This window comes from Bufo gargarizans, chromosome 8 (assembly GCF_014858855.1).
Source record: "Bufo gargarizans isolate SCDJY-AF-19 chromosome 8, ASM1485885v1, whole genome shotgun sequence".
In the NCBI taxonomy this organism is placed as follows: domain Eukaryota; kingdom Metazoa; phylum Chordata; class Amphibia; order Anura; family Bufonidae; genus Bufo; species Bufo gargarizans.
Genome location: NC_058087.1, coordinates 199,324,706 through 199,347,457, shown reverse-complemented (window position 1 = coordinate 199,347,457; position 22,752 = coordinate 199,324,706). Strand labels below are relative to the sequence as shown.

Here is a 22,752-nt window from a genome sequence, read left to right as displayed (position 1 = left end):
CCAGATTTCCAAAAAGAACTTGGAATTGTGACTCGTCTGACCACAGAACAGTCTTCCATTTTGCCACACTCCATTGTAAATGATCCCTGGCCCAGTGAAAACGCCTGAGCTTGTGGATCTTGCTTAGAAATGGCTTCTTCTTTGCACTGTAGAGTTTCAGCTGGCAACGGCGGATGGCACGGTGGATTGTGGTCACTGACAATGGTTCCTGGAAGCTGTAAGAGCAGTGAGACTATGAACTCTACTGTAAGAGCAGTGAGACTATGGACTCTTTACTGTAAGAGCAGTGACACTATGGGCTCTTTACTGTTAGAGCAGTGAGACTATGGGCTCTTTACTGTTAGAGCAGTGAGACTATGGGCTCTTTGCTGTAAGAGCAGTGAGACTATGGACTCTTTACTGTAAGAGCAGTGAGGCTATGGACTCTGTACTGTAAGAGCAGTGAGACTATGGACTCTATACTGTAAGAGCAGTGAGACTATGGACTCTTTGCTGTAAGAGCAGTGAGACTATGGACTCTTTACTGTAAGAGCAGTGAGACTATGGACTCTGTACTGTAAGAGCAGTGAGACTATGGACTCTTTACTGTAAGAGCAGTGAGACTATGGACTCTGTACTGTAAGAGCAGTGAGACTATGGACTCTTTACTGTAAGAGCAGTGAGACTGTGGACTCTTTACTGTAAGAGCAGTGAGACTATGGACTCTATACTGTAAGAGCAGTGAGACTATGGGCTCTTTGCTGTAAGAGCAGTGAGACTATGGACTCTTTACTGTAAGAGCAGTGAGGCTATGGACTCTGTACTGTAAGAGCAGTGAGACTATGGACTCTATACTGTAAGAGCAGTGAGACTATGGACTCTTTGCTGTAAGAGCAGTGAGACTATGGACTCTTTACTGTAAGAGCAGTGAGACTATGGACTCTGTACTGTAAGAGCAGTGAGACTGTGGACTCTTTACTGTAAGAGCAGTGAGACTATGGACTCTGTACTGTAAGAGCAGTGAGACTATGGACTCTTTACTGTAAGAGCAGTGAGACTGTGGACTCTTTACTGTAAGAGCAGTGAGACTATGGACTCTATACTGTAAGAGCAGTGAGACTATGGACTCTTTACTGTAAGAGCAGTGAGACTATGGACTCTATACTGTAAGAGCAGTGAGACTATGGACTCTTTACTGTAAGAGCAGTGAGACTATGGACTCTTTACTGTAAGAGCAGTGAGACTATGGACTCTATACTGTAAGAGCAGTGAGACTATGGACTCTTTACTGTAAGAGCAGTGAGACTATGGACTCTATACTGTAAGAGCAGTGAGACTATGGACTCTTTACTGTAATTAAAATTTAAAGGTGTATTAACAACTGAAATATTGCACTTATGGCATATTGAACACACATTATATACCATTAATGTCTAGTTACACTTCCAGGACTCCCATCTAATGGGAGAAATACATGAAAAATACATGTGAGCAGCCACAAGACATAGGCATACATGTCTGTTACCAGATGGTTGGGGGTCGCACAGAATGGTATCAAGGGCCGCATGTGGCCCCCGGGCCGCAGGTTGTGCACCCCTGCCGTAAAAAGTCCTATAGTCTCACTGCTCTTACAGTAAAGAGTCCATAGTCTCACTGCTCTTACAGTAAAGAGTCCATAGTCTCACTGCTCTTACAGTATATAGTCCATAGTCTCACTGCTCTTACAGTAAAGAGTCCATAGTCTCACTGCTCTTATAGTAAATAGTCCATAGTCTCACTGCTCTTACAGCAAAGAGTCCATAGCCTCACTGCTCTTACAGTAAAGAGTCCATAGTCTCACTGCTCTTACAGCAAAGAGTCCATAGTCTCACTGCTCTTACAGTATAGAGTCCATAGTCTCACTGCTCTTACAGTAAAGAGTCTATAGTCTCACTGCTGTTACAGTAAAGAGTCCATAGTCTCACTGCTCTTACAGTAAAGAGTCCATAGTCTCACTGCTCTTACAGTAAAGAGTCCATAGTCTCACTGCTCTAACAGTAAAGAATCCAATAGTCTCACTGCTCCTACAGTAAAGAGTCCATAGTCTCACTGCTCTTACAGTAAAGAGTCCATAGTCTCACTGCTCTTACCGTACAGAGTCCATAGTCTCACTGCTCCTACAGTAAAGAGTCCATAGTCTCACTGCTCTTACAGTAAAGAGTCCATAGTCTCACTGCTCTTACAGTAAAGAGTCCATAGTCTCACTGCTATTACAGTAAAATGTCCATAGTCTCACTGCTCTTACAGTAAAGAGTCCATAGTCACGTTGCTCTTACAGTAAAGAGTCCATAGTCTCACCGCTCTTACAGTAAAGAGTCCATAGTCTCACCGCTCTTACAGTATAGAGTCCATAGTCTCACTGCTCTTACAGTAAAGAGTCCATAGTCTCACTGCTCTTACAGTAAAGAGTCCATAGTCTCACTGCTCTTACAGTAAAGAGTCCATAGTCTCACTGCTCTTACAGTATAGAGTCCATAGTCTCACTGCTCTTACAGTAAAGAGTCCATAGTCTCACTGCTCTTACAGTATAGAGTCCATAGTCTCACTGCTCTTACCGTAAAGAGTCCATAGTCTCGCTGCTCTTACAGTAAAGAGTCCATAGTCTCACTGCTCTTACAGTATAGAGTCCATAGTCTCACTGCTCTTACAGTATAGAGTCCATAGTCTCACTGCTCTTACAGTAAAGAGTCCATAGTCTCACTGCTCTTACAGTATAGAGTCCATAGTCTCACTGCTCTTACAGTAAAGATTCCATAGTTTCACTGCTCTTACAGTAAAGAGTCCATAGTGTCACTGCTCTTACAGTATAGAGTCCATAGTCTCACTGCTCTTACCGTAAAGAGTCCATAGTCTCACTACTCTTACCGTAAAGAGTCCATAGTCTCATTGCTCTTACAGTAAAGAGTCCATAGTCTCACTGCTCTTACAGTAAAGAGTCCATAGTCTCACTGCTCTTACAGTATAGAGTCCATAGTCTCACTGCTCTTACAGTATAGAGTCCATAGTCTCACTGCTCTTACAGTATAGAGTCCATAGTCTCACTGCTCTTACAGTATAGAGTCCATAGTCTCACTGCTCTTACAGTAAAGAGTCCATAGTCTCACCGCTCTTACAGTATAGAGTCCATAGTCTCACTGCTCTTACAGTACAGAGTCCATAGTCTCACTGCTCTTACAGTAAAGAGTCCATAGTCTCACTGCTCTTACAGCAAAGAGCCCATAGTCTCACTGCTCTAACAGTAAAGAGTCCATAGTCTCACTGCTCTTACAGTATAGAGTCCATAGTCTCACTGCTCTAACAGTAAAGAGCCCATAGTCTCACTGCTCTTACAGTAAAGAGTCCATAGTCTCACTGCTCTTACAGTAAAGAGTCTATAGTCTCGCTGCTCTTACCGTAAAGAGTTCATAGTCACATTGCACTACCAGTAAAGAGTCCATAGTTCTGCTGTTACAGTAAAGAGTCCCTTATATTCACTGCTCTAACAGTAAATTGTTCCTTAGTCTCAATGGCCTTACAGTAATCACCTTATACATACTCTGATGATGGAACTAGATTCCTCTAGCGGTAGAAGATGCCCTCGTCTTACGTTCTGCTGGTTTATGTGCATTATTCTGTTTTGTTGTTTTTGCTGCTTTGTCTTGTGTTTTTCTGTACAGGTGAGTTTACATACTTTTGCTTGTTGTAATATTTTATTTATTAATTTACTTACTTTTGCTTAGTACAAGTCCTAATGGGTACAGTAGATCTGCATTAGTGGCATAGTCCCTCAGAATATAATGATACATTTATGCTGGTGGATTCACCCTTTTGACAACAGTAAATATGTTATAGCTGGGAGCTGTAGTAATGTTGATCATTCTCAGAGTCCTGTTTACTCTCAGGCTCCTTCTTAGAGTCCCTTGTCAGCTCCTTCTGAGGATCCTGTATACTCTCTGGCTCCTTCTTAGAGTGCCTTTTGCTTTTCGCCTTCTTCTCAGAGTCCCGGTTACTGACCTTCCCTTCTGATTTGCTCACATTTTTATTTGTATTGTTCTTGCCTGTGAAAACAGTAAAATTGGATCAATATTGGATCTGTATTATTGGATCAATATCAACATAATACAGATTGAGGGGTGCGATATACCTGCTTCCGCCAAATATTGATTAAGGCCTGCAATACACTGGCTTCAACAGAATACTAATTGAGGGGTGCGATATACCAGCTTCCAAAAAATATTGATTCAGGAGTTCTCTATACCTGCTTCCACAAAATACTGATTGAGGGGTGCGATATATCATCTTCCACAAAATACTGATTAAAGGGTGCAATATATCTGCTTCCACAAAATACTGATTATGGGGTTCTATATACCTGCTTCCACAAAATACTGATTGAGGGGTGAGATATACCTACTTCCACAAAATACAGATTGAGGGGTGCGATACACCGGTTTCCACCAAATATTGATTCAGGTGTTCTATATACCTGTTCCACAAAATACTGATTGAGGTGTGCCATATACCTGCTTCTATAAAATACTGATTAAGGGGTTCTATATACCTGCTTCCAGAAAATACTAATTGAGGGGTGCGATATAACTGCTTTCACAAAATACTGATTAAGGGGTTTGATATACCTATTTCCACAAAATACAGATTTAGGTGTGCGATATACCTGCTTCCACCAAATATTGATTCAGGTGTTCTACTGTACATACCTGTTTCCACAAAATACTGATTGAGGGGTGCGATAAAACTGCTTCTACAAAATAATGATTAAAGGGTTCTATATACCTGCTCCACAAAATACTGATTGAGGGGTGTGATATACTGGCTTCCACACAATACTGATTGATGGGTGCGATATACCTGTTTCCACAAAAAAATTATTAAGGGTTTTGATATACCTACTTCCACAAAATACAGATTGAGGGGTGCGATATACCTGCTTCCACAAAATATTGATTGAGGCCTATGATATACCTGCTTCCACAAAATACTTATTGAGGGGTGCGATATTTCTGCTTCCACCAAATTTTGATTGAGGCCTGCGATACACCACCTTTCACAAAATACTGATTGAGGGGTGCGATATACCTGCTTCTACAAAATACTGATTGAGGGGTGCGATATACCAGCTTCCACAAAATACAGATTGAGGGGTGCAATATAACAACTTCAACAAAATACTGATTGAGGGGTGCGATTTACCTGCTTCCACAAAATACTAATTAAGGGGTTTGATATACCTACTTCCACAAAATACAGATTGAGGGGTGCAATATACCTGCTTCCACAAAATATTGATTGAGGCCTACGATACACCTGCTTCTACAAAATACTTATTGAGGGGTGTGATATGCCTGCTTCCACCAAATATTGATTGAGGCCTGCGATACACCGCCTTTCACAAAATACTGATTGAGTGGTGCGATATACCTACTTCCAAAAAATATTGATTCAGGGGTTCTATATAACTTTTTCCAAAAAATACTGATTGAGGGGTGCTATATAACTGTTTCTACAAATACTGATTAAGGGGTTCTATATACCTACTTCCACAAAATACTAATGGAGGGGTTTGATATGCCTGCTTCCACAAAATACAGATTGAGGGGTGTGATATACCTGCTTCCACAAAATAATGATTCAGGTGTCTTATACACCTGTTTCCACAAAATACTGATTGAGGGCTGCGATATACCTGCTTCCAACAAATATAGATTCATGGGTTCTATATACCTGCTTCCACCAAATACTGATTGAGGCCTGCGATATACTGCTCTTCTCTAGGGACTTTGGCACAGGGTCATTTTAAAAATTACAGGAAGAGGCAGGCCGTTTTGCAGAGGTGGAAAGGGTTGGGCAGGTGCACAAGGCCGGAGCCTAAGTGGAAAGTTGGAGAAGGTGCGTGCAATTACGTCAAAGGACGCACTAGAGTTGGTTGAGTGGCTAACTCTGCCTTCTGCTTCTGCACCCTCCTCATCCTCTGTATCTATACCCTCCTCACTTCCTGCTGTGTGCACCCCCAAAGACAACACCACCACCAAAACCATAGCCCCTCCACTCAAGTCAGAGGAATTATTTTCCATCCATTCCCAAACCATACCAAAGCGCAGCCATTCCATCGGATAAGGAAGAGGAGGTAGCAACAGCCACCACCAGAGGTCTGACGACAGTACCCAGATTAGCCTAAGGAGGGCGGTCCCTGCTGTTGATGCTTACTCTGAGATCTCAAATGTCAGTGGTATTGAAGGTCATTATGATGACGATGGACATCAAGTGGGTGCCCACAAGAGAGGAAGAGGAGGGGAGTTCAGAGGGAGAGACGGAGCAGCAGATAGGCAGAAGAAGGAGAAGAAGCAGGCAGAACTTAAAGGAGGCAAAAAGCAGACTGGAAATGTATCTGGAGCGAGCCATCTACCATGCACGGTCACATCTTGCGCTCCCAGGACGCCAGTACATGGCTCCGCAGTGTGTGCTTTTTTAACGTGTCAGCTGCTGACAATAGTGTTGCCATCTACAGCCTGTGCTGTCAATGTATAATTCGCTGTAAGCCTAACACTCACCAAGGGACGACCGTCTTAAGAAGACACCTGGCCTCCCATCACCAAGCCCAGTGGGAGAAACACCGTCAGAACTCACAAAGCCACACTCCTGGCACTCCATGCCCTGCCTCTTCTCCTCTCTCCTCCCATTTGTCCTCCACTCCATCTTCCACTATGCGTTATCGCGTTCATCTGGCACAAGGCAGGCTTCCATGGCCCAAATGTTCGAGCGTAAAAAAATTATGACGCCGGATAATCCTCCGCTGGCTTGTCGGAGCTGCTAGCCCGCCAACTACTGCCATAGCAGGGAAGGTACATAACTTTTACTGTCCACTGAGTGAACCTTCTGTTGGCTGTCAAGCATGTAACCCCTGGCACCCGTGTGGTGTTACTGCCACGGATTGCATGCAGGCCTGCCTCTTCTTCTCCTCCTTCTACTCCATCCTCCGTCTCCTCCTCTGCTTACTCATCCTTTTTAACTGTTACTGCCTCTTCCGCTGCACCCCCCAAGCTCCCCAGAACCTTATTCGACATGCCAAGTGAGATGTTGCCGTGCTGTGCTGTGGCTGTTGTGCCAGGAAGCCAAGAGCCACACCAGTTCTGCACTCCTTTCAGCTCTGCGGTCACAGGCCAATCAGTGGCTAACCCTACTCAGTTGTTAAAGTGGTGTGCGACAGCGGTGCCAATTTGCTGAGCGCACTGAAACAGGACAAAATGACACACGTGCTGTGCATGGCACACGTACTGAACTTAGTCGTGCAGTGATTTGTTGCCAAATACACCAGACATCTTGCGACAGGCCAGGAAAATCTCTGGCCATTTTAGAAGATCTTACTTACTTACCATGGCTCACCTTACTGACGTTCAGCGGTGACACCACCTGCCCGTCAGACGTCTGATTTGTGACAGCCTGACGCGCTGGAACTCCACCTGGCATATGCTTGATAGGCTGCTCCAGCAACAACGTGCCATTAATGACTACCTGTAGGAACTCTGCGGCAGGACTGGTTCTGGGGAGCTTGGTTTCTTTTCACCGCACCAGTGGCTGCTCATGCGCGATGCATGCAGACTTCTCTGCGGCCATTTGATGAGATCACCAAACTGGTCAGTCGCAGCTATGGCACTATCAGTGACATCATACCTTACGCTTTCTTTTTGGAGCGTTTATTGTGTTGTGTCATTGATCAAGCCATCAAGGAGCAGGAGCTGGAAGATGAGGAAGTCACAATGCTGAATGAATTCCCAGGGGGGGATACTCCATCTGAGACAAGTCAGCAGAAGAGGAGTCAGAGGAGGATGGTGCCTGGAGGAGGAAGAGCAAGAAGAGCAGGCTTTAAACTTTTCAGGGATCCCTGGTGTTGTCCGTGGCTGGGGATAGGAGACCGAGGATGAGAATCTCCTGGGCGAAGAGCAGGAGCCAGGGCGCTCTACCGCTTCTAATTTAGTGCAAATGGGGGCCTTAATGCTCCAGTGTTTAAAGAGGGACCCCCATATAAAAAGCATAAAGGGCAAGGACCAGTACTGGGTGGCAACGTACTTAGACCCCCGGTACAAAATCAGCATTTCCAGGCCTTGCTGCGAGATATACTGCATTCTACTGTTGCAGGCGCTGGCAGAGGAATTTCCACCAACATCGAAACAGGTGCGGGTACCAATCCTACCGCGCCTGCAAGAGGGCGGTTTGAAGATGTGTTGGTCAATTCGGATGTGAGATCATTTTTGGAGCCAACCCATCGACAGCTGACCTCCGGATCCAGCCTCAGGGAACGCCTAGACTGACAGGTGTCCGAGTACATCGAATTAAAGGCTCTGAGAACCGAGGAACCCCTGGACTACTGGGTGTGCAGGCTTGACCTGTGGCCAGAGCTGGCACAATTTGCCATGGAACTCTTGGCTTTCCCCTCAATGAGTGTTCTGTCCAAAAGGACGTTCAGCCGATCGGAGGGGATCATGACCGATAAGCGCACTCGCCTTGCTCACGACAGTGTGGGCTACCTCACTTTTCTGAAAATAAATAAGGTATGGATCTCGGAGGAATTCAAAACCTGTGACGACCACGTGTAATTTCATTTCTTTATGCCAGCCCACACATATCCACCACAACCCAGAACAAAGTATGGTTCTTGTCTTATTTATATACAGTGGCATAAAAGTCCTTTTCTGTCAGGCGAATGACAAATTTTTAAGGCCTCTACTCCAGTGGCCTACTGACTGTCTTATATACCTCCAGCCACATAATCACTAGTTCTTTTCTGTCTGGTGAATGCCTAATGTTTGGGGCCTGTACTCCACTGGCCTACAGCAAAATTGTTATCCACTGACCGCCTAATATACCTCCAGCCACATAATCACTTGTGCTCGGATCGGCTCATTACGAGAGGGTCCCCTACCTAAGCCTATATTCCCCCCCCTACCTAGAAGCAGCAGAGTTATGCCGGAACTGCTTATCGAAGGGTAGCCTAAAGGGGGCCACACCAATGATGAGTCCTGAGAAGAAGGGAGGGCTTCTGGGTGGGTCGAAAGCATTCGAACCGACAAGTGGGGGCAGGAGAGCCAGGTTTAAATAATTAAAGCCCCGCCTCCCCTCACACAAACACGGCACTCTTTAATTGCCTACCACTTGTGCTCGGATCGGCTCATTACGAGAGGGTCCCCTACCTAAGCCTATATTCCCCCCCCTACCTAGAAGCAGCAGAGTTATGCCGGAACTGCTTATCGAAGGGTAGCCTAAAGGGGCCAAAAGAACCATGCATAGGAGTTTTGAAAGACTTTGATAACAGAAACTACAAAACCAAAACTCGGAAAGCCAGTGACATTTTGTATTAAGGATCCGGGATATAACGCATGGAACACGCGGAACTCCAACGACCCAACCGTTTGATTACATGTACTGGTACCTTATGCATGGACGCCGCAGCTGCTGCGCCCCTGTGGAAGGAATGTCCTGTGATCGAGAGAGGATCGACCCCTGAACCTGTTAACTAAACCCGAATGTGCTGAATACCTGCCAGGTATAGTTAACAGTGCTATAGGACAGGTTTAATTGAGAGTGGCAAAAAACCTGACGAAGCCCAATAGGTGAGTGATAGTCCCCCCGGCCAGCAGCCGGGTAGGTGTTCATATTTCTGAAACAGGCGCCAAGCTGTCTTGTAAGCCCTCAGGGTATTACTGGCCAAGGAATTGGCCATCAGTCTGTTAGCTATGGTGAGATGAGAGACTAGTCCCAGCGCAGCTGGGCCTGGTGAGGAATTGGCATTGGCAACCGATCTGCCCCTGGACAAACCTGAAAGAAAAAGTGGAAAATTTTTATTTTTTTTTTTAAACGGAGAAGCCATGCGTGAGACTCTAATGGCAGAGTCATATGTGTAAACCTAAAACTGAGAAGCCATGCGCGAGAGGCTCTAATGGCGGAGTCATATGTGTAACTTAAACGGAGAAGCCATGCATGAGAGACTAATGGCGGAGTCATATGTGTAAACCTAAACGGAGAAGTCGTGCGTGAGAGACTCTAATGGCAGAGTCATCTGTGTAAACCTAAAGCGGAGAAGCCATGCGCGATAGACTAATGGCGGAGCTATGCGCGAGAGACTAATGGCGGAGTCATATGTGTAAAACTAAAACGGAGAAGCCAAGCGTGAGACTCAGATGGCGGAGTTATATGTGTAACTAAAACGGAGAAGCCATGCGTGAGAGACTCTAATGGCAGAGTCATATGTGTAAACCTAAAACGGAGAAGCCATGCGTGAGAGACTCTAATGGTGGAGTCATATGTGTACACCTAAAACGGAGAAGCCATGCGTGAGAGCCTCTAATGGTGGAGTCATATGTGTAAACCTAAAACGGAGAAGCCATGCGTGAGAGCCTCTAATGGTGGAGTCATATGTGTAAACCTAAAACTGAGAAGCCATGCGCGAGAGACTAATGGCGGAGTCATATGTGTAAACCTAAACGGAGAAGTCGTGCGTGAGAGACTCTAATGCCAGAGTCATCTGTGTAAACCTAAAGCGGAGAAGCCATGCGCGATAGACTAATGGCGGAGCTATGCGCGAGAGACTAATGGCGGAGTCATATGTGTAAAACTAAAACGGAGAAGCCATGCGTGAGACTCAGATGGCGGAGTCATATGTGTAACTAAAACGGAGAAGCCATGCGTGAGAGACTCTAATGGCAGAGTCATATGTGTAAACCTAAAACGGAGAAGCCATGCGTGAGAGACTCTAATGGTGGAGTCATATGTGTACACCTAAACGGAGAAGCTATGCGTGAGAGACTCTAATGGTGGAGTCATATGTGTACACCTAAAACGGAGAAGCCATGCGTGAGAGCCTCTAATGGTGGAGTCATATGTGTAAACCTAAAACGGAGAAGCCATGCGTGAGAGACTCTAATGGCGGAGTCATATGTGTAACCTAAAACTGAGAAGCCATGCGTGGGAGACTCTAATGGTGGAGTCATATGTGTAAACCTAAAACGGAGAAGCCATGTGTGAGAGACTCTAATGGCGGAGTCATATGTGTAAACCTAAAACGGAGAAGCCATGCGTGAGAGACTCTAATGGCGGAGTCATATGTGTAAAACTAACACGGAGAAGCCATGCGTGAGAGCCTCTTACGGCGGAGTCATATGTGTAAACCTAAAACGGAGAAGCCATGCATGAGAGCCTCTTACGGCGGAGTCATATGTGTAAACCTAAAACGGAGAAGCCATGCATGAGAGCCTCTAATGGCGGAGTCATATGTGTAAACCTAAAACGGAGAAGCCATGCATGAGAGCCTCTTACGGCGGAGTCATATGTGTACACCTAAAACGGAGAAGCCATGCGTGAGAGACTCTAATGGCGGAGTCATATGTGTAAACCTAAAACGGAGAAGCCATGCATGAGAGCCTCTTACGGCGGAGTCATATGTGTAAAACTAACACGGAGAAGCCATGCGTGAGAGCCTCTTACGGCGGAGTCATATGTGTAAACCTAAAACGGAGAAGCCATGCGTGAGAGACTCTAATGGTGGAGTCATATGTGTGCACCTAAAACAGAGAAGCCATGCATGAGAGACTCTAATGGCGGAGTCATATGTGTAACCTAAACGGAGAAGCCATGCGTGAAAGACTCTAATGGCGGACTATATGTGTAAACCTAAAACGGAGAAGCCATGTGTGAGAGACTCCAATGGCGGACTATATGTGTAAACCTAAAACGGAGAAGCCATGCGTGAAAGACTCTAATTGTGGTTTGAATTTTTTTTTTTTTTTTTTTTTTTTTTTTTTTAAACTATAAACCACTTACGCAGCTCCAGTATGGGCACAGCTCTGAGTACGAGCATGAAGAGCATGGTATAACGCAGGTCACCTGCACAGACTAACTAACATCCTGTGCCTAAATGACCCCCTTGGAACCTTCTGTACGGCCGGCAGCAGGAAGCCAGCCACCGCCTATGATCTGCTCCCCCTGACCGAGCCTGGTACTCCTTCCCCCGATCCCTGCCTACCTAACGGCACGGCGGCCCGTGCCAGACTTTATTGAAGATGAGGAGCGGGGAAACGGTGTCCAGCACCTTTACCCCCAGCCGCGTGGGGAGCTCACGCTGCTCCCTGGCAGAGTGCACCAGTGCGGGGGAGCCCCCCCCCCTCAGCCAGGGCCGACCCACCGCCGGCTGGACACTCGTACCACGTGGGGAGCAGCGCCGCTCCCTGGCGATGTGCACCGGATCAGAGGGAGCCCTTCCTTTACCGTGAACCCGGCCCTCGCCGGTTTGAATCGTGTGCCGCGTGGGGAGCCACATAGCTCCCTGGCATTATGCGCCGGCGCGGGAGTGCCCCCCCTAGGGGCTGGTTATTGTGACTGGAACCCGCTGGGAGACTGAGGTTGGACCGGACCTACCTGTGACCGAGAAGGCTGACCCCCCAGGCCGTGGCTGACCCGCGTGCGTAGACGTGACGCAACTACCTGTAGATGCCCCCCCAGTGCCTGTAGTCAACGGGAGTGCGACCGAGTCTGTGGATGTGACCGACTGGCCCCTGTAGTCGTGGGGGGACCCTACCTCGGGAGTAGCGGTAACGGACCATCGCCTGTAGACGTGGTAGTATTACCTCACGAGTCTGTTGACATGAGACTAATGCCTGCAGTCGTGGCAGGGCTTTATAACGAGTCTGTAGTCATAACGGATTTGTGCCTGCAGTCGTGGCAGGGCTTTAGAGCGGGTCTGTAGTCGTGACAGACTGATGCCTGCAGTCGTGGCAGGGCTTTATAACGGGTCTGTAGTCGTGACAGACTGATGCCTGCAGTCGTGGCAGGGCTTTATAACGGGTCTGTAGTCGTGACAGACTGATGCCTGCAGTCGTGGCAGGGCTTTATAACGGGTCTGTAGTCGTGACAGACTGATGCCTGCAGTCGTGGCAGGACTTTATAACGAGTCTGTAGTCGTGACAGACTGATGCCTGCAGTCGTGGCAGGGCTTTATAACGGGTCTGTAGTCGTGACAGACTGTTGCCTGCAGTCGTGGCAGGACTTTATAACGAGTCTGTAGTCGTGACAGACTGATGCCTGCAGTCGTGGCAGGGCTTTAGAGCGGGTCTGTAGTCGTGACAGACTGATGCCTGCAGTCGTGGCAGGGCTTTATAAGGAGTCTGTAGTCGTGACAGACCTGGCAAAGCAACATTCCTATCTATACCATTTTTTATTTTTTTTTATTTCTTTATTTAAAGGCCAAAGGCCACGACTGTAGGCGCCACCCTGTAAGAGATGCGCCAGAGGCCTGGCCATAATAGTCCACCATCCCCCGTCCCCCAAGCCTATGCAGGAGAAAAGGAGGGGGTTGGCCCACGCCTGCACCACCCCTGACTCACCTGGCGGCCATGACAGCCACAAACCCCACAGTATCGTAAGTTAGCCAACCACCTGTGGACCTGAATAAACAAGGACAGACATGTGAGTGAGCGCACGGTGACTGGGTGACCCTTCACTCCTGCCACCGCTCCTTTGCTGTCCACAGGATTATTGCGACTGCGCCCGAACCAACCCCCTGACTCGCCGTATGGGCTAGCGGGCGGCCCGGCTGCGTGCGCAAAGTGACGTGGTCAGCTCCCCTTTTTGGAGCACTCTTTATATTTGATCCTTAAAACATATCCCAAATATATAATATTTATTTTTTTTTTTTTTTTGTCCTGCCTTAGTACCTAGCCACTGTGCCTGAGCAAGGAGCCCTGTACCTGGACTGCAGTACCAGTATGGGCCTGTAGGTGTCGCCCTCTATCAAGCCAGGGCCTGCTGGAGCGCAGCAAGCCAGTGAGCTGCACTGAGGAGCCGACGGCCGGCGTGACCGCTGCTCTGGGTATGTGAAGGACGTGTGACCCGTCGCTGCTGAGCCACAGATGAGGGGTGCCCGCCTGGGGGACGCTGCACGTGGGAGCAGGGGTGCTTGGCGCAGGGCCTGGAGCGGATCGGGGTGCCTGTATCGGGGTGCCTGGAGCGGGGTGCCGGAAGCGATCGGGAGTGCGGGCAGTCGCCAGCGCGGCTGGGGCCCGGCGGCACGCTCGGCAGCGCCCCATGTTATACATAGCGAGACGGGTGTGCAGCCACCCTGCCTACCTAATCACCGAAGCGACGAGCCCGACGCAGCCGACCACCCGATTCTCCAGTGACGCACGCACTTCTCTGGCACCAACCCACGAGCCGATTCGAAAGCATTCGAACCGACAAGTGGGGGCAGGAGAGCCAGGTTTAAATAATTAAAGCCCCGCCTCCCCTCACACAAACACGGCACTCTTTAATTGCCTACCACTTGTTCTTTTCTGTCAGGTGAATATCTAATTGTTGGGTCCTGTACTCCAGTGGCCTAAAATAAAAAAATTCTAGGCTCCAGCATGGCACATTTTTGAGAGTTTCCCTTTAAGATGCATAAAAATGGCCCCTGATTAAAATACGTATTTTTATTGGGAATTTTTGCCATCGATCCCCCTCTGGTCACTGTCCATGTTGTGGGACTATTTGTGCGCTTCTAGTAAGTATTTAGTGGCTGCAAATATGACCTGAAGGTTTTTCAGGTTCTCCTGCCATTAAAGTGGATGGGGCCTGCCACAAACGCACGGTTTGCGAACATTTGATCGCGAACGGGCATTCGCGAAATGTCCCGGCCGATGTTCGTCCATCACTACACAAGACTTGTCCGTAACTTGTGCTGAGTAGACAAGTATACAGGGTGCACCCAACCATTATTAAACTCCAGCGCACTTTCTCTTTGCATTCTCTTTTCTAGTTCCCAATGTTTTGGGTCTTCCCAAATGTCTAAGAAAAAAAATAAAAATAAAAAAAATAAAGGAAAAAAAATAAAAATAAAAAAAACAACAAAAACAGTGTTGGCTACCTCCTCCTTCTCCGCCGCTTCCAACTACACCACTACGTCCACCGCGTCCAAAACATCCTACTCCACTTTGACCTCCGCCTCATAGTACAAGATTATATATTTTTTTTATTCTATGTTATTTTAGGTAATTTCCCTATCCACATGTGTTTGCAGGGCAACTGTCCTGCTCTTACCCCCATTTCGCTTCCTTTTGTAGCCCTCTAGCCCTTACAATATGTATTTTACAGGCATTTTAGTGCCCAAAAGTTTAGGTCTCCATTGACTTCAATAGGGTTCGGGTTCGGGGTCAAGTTTGGGTCAAGTTTGGGTCAAGTTTGAGTCCCGAACCTGACCGTTGAGCCAAAGTTCCGATGGGCCAAACTCGGCGAACTTCCAGGTGTTCGCTTATCCTTACTCATAGCATAAAAATATCAGCTCTGCCAATGAGAATCTTATCCTGGTGACTCCTAAGTATGTCAAAGATACAGTGGAAAGAAAAAGTAAAAAAATAAATAAAAATTAACGTGTCAGTCCAGAGTCTACTGTAAGCACTGCTGCCAGTCAGTCCAGAGTCTATTGTAAGCACTGCTGCCAGTCAGTCCACAGTCTAGTGTAAGCTCTGCTGCCAGTCAGTCCAGAGTCTATTGTAAGCACTGCTGCCAGTCAGTCCACAGTCTAGTGTAGGTGCTGCTGCCAGTCAGTCCACAGTCTAGTGTAAGCACTGCTGCCAGTATATCCACAGTCTAGTGTAAGCACTGCTGCCAGTCAGTCCAGAGTTTACTGTAAGCACTGCTGCCAGTCAGTCCAGAGTCTATTGTAAGCACTGCTGCCAGTCAGTCCACAATCTAGTGTAAGCACTGCTGCCAGTCAGTCCACAGTCTAGTGTAAGCACTGCTGCCAGTATATCCACAGTCTAGTGTAAGCACTGCTGCCAGTCAGTCCACAGTCTAGTGTAAGCACTGCTGCCAGTCAGACCACAGTCTAGTTTAAGCACTGCTGCCAGTATATCCAAAGTCTAGTGTAAGAACTGCTGCCAGTCAGACCACAGTCTAGTGTAAGCACTGCTGCCAGTCAGTCCAGAGTCTAGTGTAAGCACTGCTGCCAGTATATCCACAGTCTAGTGTAAGTGCTGCTGCCAGTCAGTCCAGAGTCTAGTGTAAGCGCTGCTGTCAGACAGTCCACAGTCTAGTGTAAGCACTGCTGTCAGACAGTCCACAGTCTAGTGTAAGCACTGCTGCCAGTATATCCACAGTCTAGTGTAAGCACTGCTGCCAGTCAGTCCACAGTCTAGTGTAAGTGCTGCTGCCAGTCAGTCCACAGTCTAGTGTAAGTGCTGCTGCCAGTCAGTCCACAGTCTAGTGTAAGCGCTGCTGTCAGACAGTCCACAGTCTAGTGTAAGCACTGCTGCCAGTATATCCACAGTCTAGTGTAAGCACTGCTGCCACTCAGTCCACAGTCTAGTGTAAGCGCTGCTACCAGTCAGTCCACAGTCTAGTGTAAGCGCTGCTGTCAGACAGTCCACAGTCTAGTGTAAGCACTGCTGCCAGTATATCCACAGTCTAGTGTAAGCACTGCTGCCAGTCAGTCCACAGTCTAGTGTAAGTGCTGCTACCAGTCAGTCCACAGTCTAGTGTAAGCGCTGCTGCCAGTATATCCACAGTCTAGTGTAAGCACTGCTGCCAGTATATCCACAGTCTAGTGTAAGCACTGCTGCCAGTCAGACCACAGTCTAGTGTAAGCACTGCTGCCAATCCACAGTCTAGTGTAAGCACTGCTGCCAGTCAGTCCACAGTCTAGTGTAAGCGCTGCTGCCAGTCAGTCCACAGTCTAGTGTAAGCACTGCTGCCAGTCAATCCACAGTCTAGTGTAAGCGCTGCTGCCAGTCAGTCCACAGTCTAGTGTAAGCACTGCTGCCAGTCAGTCCACAGTCTAGTGTAAGTGCTGCTGCCAGTCAGTCCACAGTCTAGTGTAAGCACTGCTGCCAGTATATCCACAGTCTAGTGTAAGCACTGCTGCCAGTCAGTCCAGAGTTTACTGTAAGCACTGCTGCCAGTCAGTCCAGAGTCTATTGTAAGCACTGCTGCCAGTCAGTCCACAATCTAGTGTAAGCACTGCTGCCAGTCAGTCCACAGTCTAGTGTAAGCACTGCTGCCAGTATATCCACAGTCTAGTGTAAGCACTGCTGCCAGTCAGTCCACAGTCTAGTGTAAGCACTGCTGCCAGTCAGACCACAGTCTAGTTTAAGCACTGCTGCCAGTATATCCAAAGTCTAGTGTAAGAACTGCTGCCAGTCAGACCACAGTCTAGTGTAAGCACTGCTGCCAGTCAGTCCAGAGTCTAGTGTAAGCACTGCTGCCAGTATATCCACAGTCTAGTGTAAGTGCTGCTGCCAGTCAGTCCAGAGTCTAGTGTAAGCGCTGCTGTCAGACAGTCCACAGTCTAGTGTAAGCACTGCTGTCAGACAGTCCACAGTCTAGTGTAAGCACTGCTGCCAGTATATCCACAGTCTAGTGTAAGCACTGCTGCCAGTCAGTCCACAGTCTAGTGTAAGTGCTGCTGCCAGTCAGTCCACAGTCTAGTGTAAGTGCTGCTGCCAGTCAGTCCACAGTCTAGAGTAAGCGCTGCTGTCAGACAGTCCACAGTCTAGTGTAAGCACTGCTGCCAGTATATCCACAGTCTAGTGTAAGCACTGCTGCCACTCAGTCCACAGTCTAGTGTAAGCGCTGCTGCCAGTCAGTCCACAGTCTAGTGTAAGCGCTGCTGTCAGACAGTCCACAGTCTAGTGTAAGCACTGCTGCCAGTATATCCACAGTCTAGTGTAAGCACTGCTGCCAGTCAGTCCACAGTCTAGTGTAAGTGCTGCTACCAGTCAGTCCACAGTCTAGTGTAAGCGCTGCTGCCAGTATATCCACAGTCTAGTGTAAGCACTGCTGCCAGTATATCCACAGTCTAGTGTAAGCACTGCTGCCAGTCAGACCACAGTCTAGTGTAAGCACTGCTGCCAATCCACAGTCTAGTGTAAGCACTGCTGCCAGTCAGTCCACAGTCTAGTGTAAGCGCTGCTGCCAGTCAGTCCACAGTCTAGTGTAAGCACTGCTGCCAGTCAATCCACAGTCTAGTGTAAGCGCTGCTGCCAGTCAGTCCACAGTCTAGTGTAAGCACTGCTGCCAGTCAGTCCACAGTCTAGTGTAAGTGCTGCTGCCAGTCAGTCCACAGTCTAGTGTAAGCGCTGCTGTCAGACAGTCCACAGGCTAGTGTAAGCGCTGCTGTCAGACAGTCCACAGTCTAGTGTAAGCACTGCTGCCAGTCAATCCACAGTCTAGTGTAAGCACTGCTGCCAGTCAGTCCACAGTCTAGTGTAAGTGCTTCTGCCAGTCAGTCCACAGTCTAGTGTAAGTGCTGCTGCCAGTCAGTCCACAGTCTAGTGTATGTGCTGCTGTCAGACAGTCCACAATCTAGTGTAAGTGCTGCTGCCAGTCAGTCCACAGTCTAGTGTAAGCGCTGCTGCCAGTCAGTCCACAGTCTAGTGTAAGCGCTGCTGTCAGACAGTCCACAGTCTAGTGTAAGCACTGCTGCCAGTATATCCACAGTCTAGTGTAAGCACTGCTGCCAGTCAGTCCACAGTCTAGTGTAAGTGCTGCTACCAGTCAGTCCACAGTCTAGTGTAAGCGCTGCTGCCAGTATATCCACAGTCTAGTGTAAGCACTGCTGCCAGTATATCCACAGTCTAGTGTAAGCACTGCTGCCAGTCAGACCACAGTCTAGTGTAAGCACTGCTGCCAATCCACAGTCTAGTGTAAGCACTGCTGCCAGTCAGTCCACAGTCTAGTGTAAGCGCTGCTGCCAGTCAGTCCACAGTCTAGTGTAAGCACTGCTGCCAGTCAATCCACAGTCTAGTGTAAGCGCTGCTGCCAGTCAGTCCACAGTCTAGTGTAAGCACTGCTGCCAGTCAGTCCACAGTCTAGTGTAAGTGCTGCTGCCAGTCAGTCCACAGTCTAGTGTAAGCGCTGCTGTCAGACAGTCCACAGTCTAGTGTAAGCGCTGCTGTCAGACAGTCCACAGTCTAGTGTAAGCACTGCTGCCAGTCAATCCACAGTCTAGTGTAAGCACTGCTGCCAGTCAGTCCACAGTCTAGTGTAAGTGCTTCTGCCAGTCAGTCCACAGTCTAGTGTAAGTGCTGCTGCCAGTCAGTCCACAGTCTAGTGTATGTGCTGCTGTCAGACAGTCCACAATCTAGTGTAAGTGCTGCTGCCAGTCAGTCCACAGTCTAGTGTAAGCGCTGCTGTCAGACAGTCCACAGTCTAGTGTAAGCGCTGCTGTCAGACAGTCCACAGTCTAGTGTAAGCACTGCTGCCAGTCAGTCCACAGTCTAGTGTAAGCACTGCTGCCAGTCAATCCACAGTCTAGTGTAAGTGCTGCTGCCAGTCAGTCCACAATCTAGTGTAAGCGCTGCTGCCAGTCAGTCCACAGTCTAGTGTAAGCACTGCTGCCAGTATATCCACAGTCTAGTGTAAGCACTGCTGCCAGTCAGTTCACAGTTTAGTGTAAGCACTGCTGCCAGTCAGACCACAGTCTAGTGTAAGCACTGCTGCCAGTATATCCACAGTCTAGTGTAAGAACTGCTGCCAGTCAGACCACAGTCTAGTGTAAGCACTGCTGCCAGTCAGTCCAGAGTCTAGTGTAAGCACTGCTGCCAGTATATCCACAGTCTAGTGTAAGTGCTGCTTTTAGACAGTCCACAGTCTATTGTAAGTGCTGCTGCCAGTCAGTCCACAGTCTAGTGTAAGCACTGCTGCCAATATATCCACAGTCTAGTGTAAGCACTGCTGCCAGTCAGTCCACAGTCTAGTGTAAGTGCTGCTGCCAGTCAGTCCACAGTCTAGTGTAAGTGCTGCTGCCAGTCAGTCCACAGTCTAGTGTAAGCGCTGCTGTCAGACAGTCCACAGTCTAGTGTAAGCACTGCTGCCAGTATATCCACAGTCTAGTGTAAGCACTGCTGCCAGTCAGACCACAGTCTGGTGTAAGCACTGCTGCCAGTCAATCCACAGTCTAGTGTAAGCACTGCTGCCAGTCAGTCCACAGTCTAGTGTAAGCACTGCTGCCAGTCAGTCCACAGTCTAGTGTAAGTGCTGCTGCCAGTCAGTCCACAGTCTAGTGTAAGCGCTGCTGTCAGACAGTCCACAGTCTAGTTTAAGCGCTGCTGTCAGACAGTCCACAGTCTAGTGTAAGCACTGCTGCCAGTCAACCCACAGTCTAGTGTAAGCACTGCTGCCAGTCAGTCCACAGTCTAGTGTAAGTGCTGCTGCCAGTCAGTCCACAGTCTAGTGTAAGTGCTGCTGCCAGTCAGTCCACAGTCTAGTGTAAGTGCTGCTGCCAGTCAGTCCACAGTCTAGTGTATGTGCTGCTGTCAGACAGTCCACAGTCTAGTGTAAGTGCTGCTGCCAGTCAGTCCACAGTCTAGTGTAAGCGCTGCTGACAGACAGTCCACAGTCTAGTGTAAGCGCTGCTGTCAGACAGTCCACAGTCTAGTGTAAGCACTGCTGCCAGTCAGTCCACAGTCTAGTGTAAGCACTGCTGCCAGTCAATCCACAGTCTAGTGTAAGTGCTGCTGCCAGTCAGTCCACACTCTAGTGTAAGCGCTGCTGCCAGTCAGTCCACAGTCTAGTGTAAGCACTGCTGCCAGTATATCCACAGTCTAGTGTAAGCACTGCTGCCAGTCAGTTCACAGTTTAGTGTAAGCACTGCTGCCAGTCAGACCACAGTCTAGTGTAAGCACTGCTGCCAGTATATCCACAGTCTAGTGTAAGAACTGCTGCCAGTCAGACCACAGTCTAGTGTAAGCACTGCTGCCAGTCAGTCCAGAGTCTAGTGTAAGCACTGCTGCCAGTATATCCACAGTCTAGTGTAAGTGCTGCTTTTAGACAGTCCACAGTCTATTGTAAGTGCTGCTGCCAGTCAGTCCACAGTCTAGTGTAAGCACTGCTGCCAATATATCCACAGTCTAGTGTAAGCACTGCTGCCAGTCAGTCCACAGTCTAGTGTAAGTGCTGCTGCCAGTCAGTCCACAGTCTAGTGTAAGTGCTGCTGCCAGTCAGTCCACAGTCTAGTGTAAGCGCTGCTGTCAGACAGTCCACAGTCTAGTGTAAGCACTGCTGCCAGTATATCCACAGTCTAGTGTAAGCACTGCTGCCAGTCAGACCACAGTCTGGTGTAAGCACTGCTGCCAGTCAATCCACAGTCTAGTGTAAGCACTGCTGCCAGTCAGTCCACAGTCTAGTGTAAGCACTGCTGCCAGTCAGTCCACAGTCTAGTGTAAGTGCTGCTGCCAGTCAGTCCACAGTCTAGTGTAAGCGCTGCTGTCAGACAGTCCACAGTCTAGTTTAAGCGCTGCTGTCAGACAGTCCACAGTCTAGTGTAAGCACTGCTGCCAGTCAACCCACAGTCTAGTGTAAGCACTGCTGCCAGTCAGTCCACAGTCTAGTGTAAGTGCTGCTGCCAGTCAGTCCACAGTCTAGTGTAAGTGCTGCTGCCAGTCAGTCCACAGTCTAGTGTAAGTGCTGCTGCCAGTCAGTCCACAGTCTAGTGTAAGTGCTGCTGTCAGACAGTCCACAGTCTAGTGTAAGTGCTGCTGCCAGTCAGTCCACAGTCTAGTGTAAGCGCTGCTGTCAGACAGTCCACAGTCTAGTGTAAGCGCTGCTGTCAGACAGTCCACAGTCTAGTGTAAGCACTGCTGCCAGTCAGTCCACAGTCTAGTGTAAGCACTGCTGCCAGTCAATCCACAGTCTAGTGTAAGTGCTGCTGCCAGTCAGTCCACAATCTAGTGTAAGCGCTGCTGCCAGTCAGTCCACAGTCTAGTGTAAGCACTGCTGCCAGTCAATCCACAGTCTAGTGTAAGTGCTGCTGCCAGTCAGTCCAGAGTCTAGTGTAAGCACTGCTGCCAGTCAGTCCACAGTCTAGTGTAAGCTCTGCTGTCAGTCAGTCTAGAGTCTAGTGTAAGCTCTGCCACCAGTCAGTCCACAGTCTAGTGTAAGTGCTGCTGCCAGTCAGTCCACAGTCTAGTGTAAGTGCTGCTGCCAGTCAGTCCACAGTCTAGTGTAAGTGCTGCTGCCAGTCAGTCCACAGTCTAGTGTAAGTGCTGCTGCCAGTCAGTCCACAGTCTAGTGTAAGTGCTGCTGCCAGTCAGTCCACAGTCTAGTGTAAGTGCTGCTGCCAGTCAGTCCACAGTCTAGTGTAAGCACTGCTGCCAGTCAGTCCACAGTCTAGTGTAAGCTCTGCTGTCAGTCAGTCTAGAGTCTAGTGTAAGCTCTGCCACCAGTCAGTCCACAGTCTAGTGTAAGCAGTGCTGCCAGTCAGTCCACAGTCTAGCGTAAGTACTGCTGCCAGTCAGTCCACAGTCTAGTGTAAGTATTGCTGTCAGTCAATCCACAGTCTAGTGTAAGTGCTGCTGCCAGTCAGTCCACAGTCTAGTGTAAGCTCTGCTGCCAGTCAGCCCACAGTCTAGTGTAAGTGCCGCTGCCAGTCAGTCCACAGTCTAGTGTAAGCACTGCCACTAGTCAGTCCACAGTCTAGTGTAAGCACTGCCACCAGTCAGTCCACAGTCTAGTGTAAGCACTGTGTCACAACCAGACAGCTGAGAAGCTCTGACAGAGGCCTTTCAGAACCTCCTCCTTGAGTTTCTGTGTTGTGGTATTCAGCTCCTCCTCTCCTTAGCCTCTCTCAGCTGTCATGTGTTGGACTAATTGCTTCCCTTTAAATTCCTCCCCAGAAGGCTTTTCTGGGCGGCTTATACTACTTCCTGGAGTGTGTGTGCATGCTGACTCTGTTCTCCTGTTTGCTTCAAAGCTAAGTGTTGTACCTTTATCTGTTAT

The 22,752-nt window shown here is 48.5% G+C and overlaps 1 protein-coding gene across 1 annotated transcript in view; it reads right to left on the bottom strand.

The window, feature by feature from the left end:
- Positions 1 to 3,843: 3,843 nt before the first annotated feature.
- The window catches only part of LOC122945564, a 140,519-nt gene continuing 121,610 nt past the window's right edge, over positions 3,844 to 22,752 (bottom strand). Inside the window, exon 12 of the mRNA XM_044304629.1 lies at positions 3,844 to 4,055. Within this exon, the coding sequence (XP_044160564.1) occupies positions 3,844 to 4,055 (212 nt within the window). The remainder of the gene's footprint in view (positions 4,056 to 22,752) is intronic.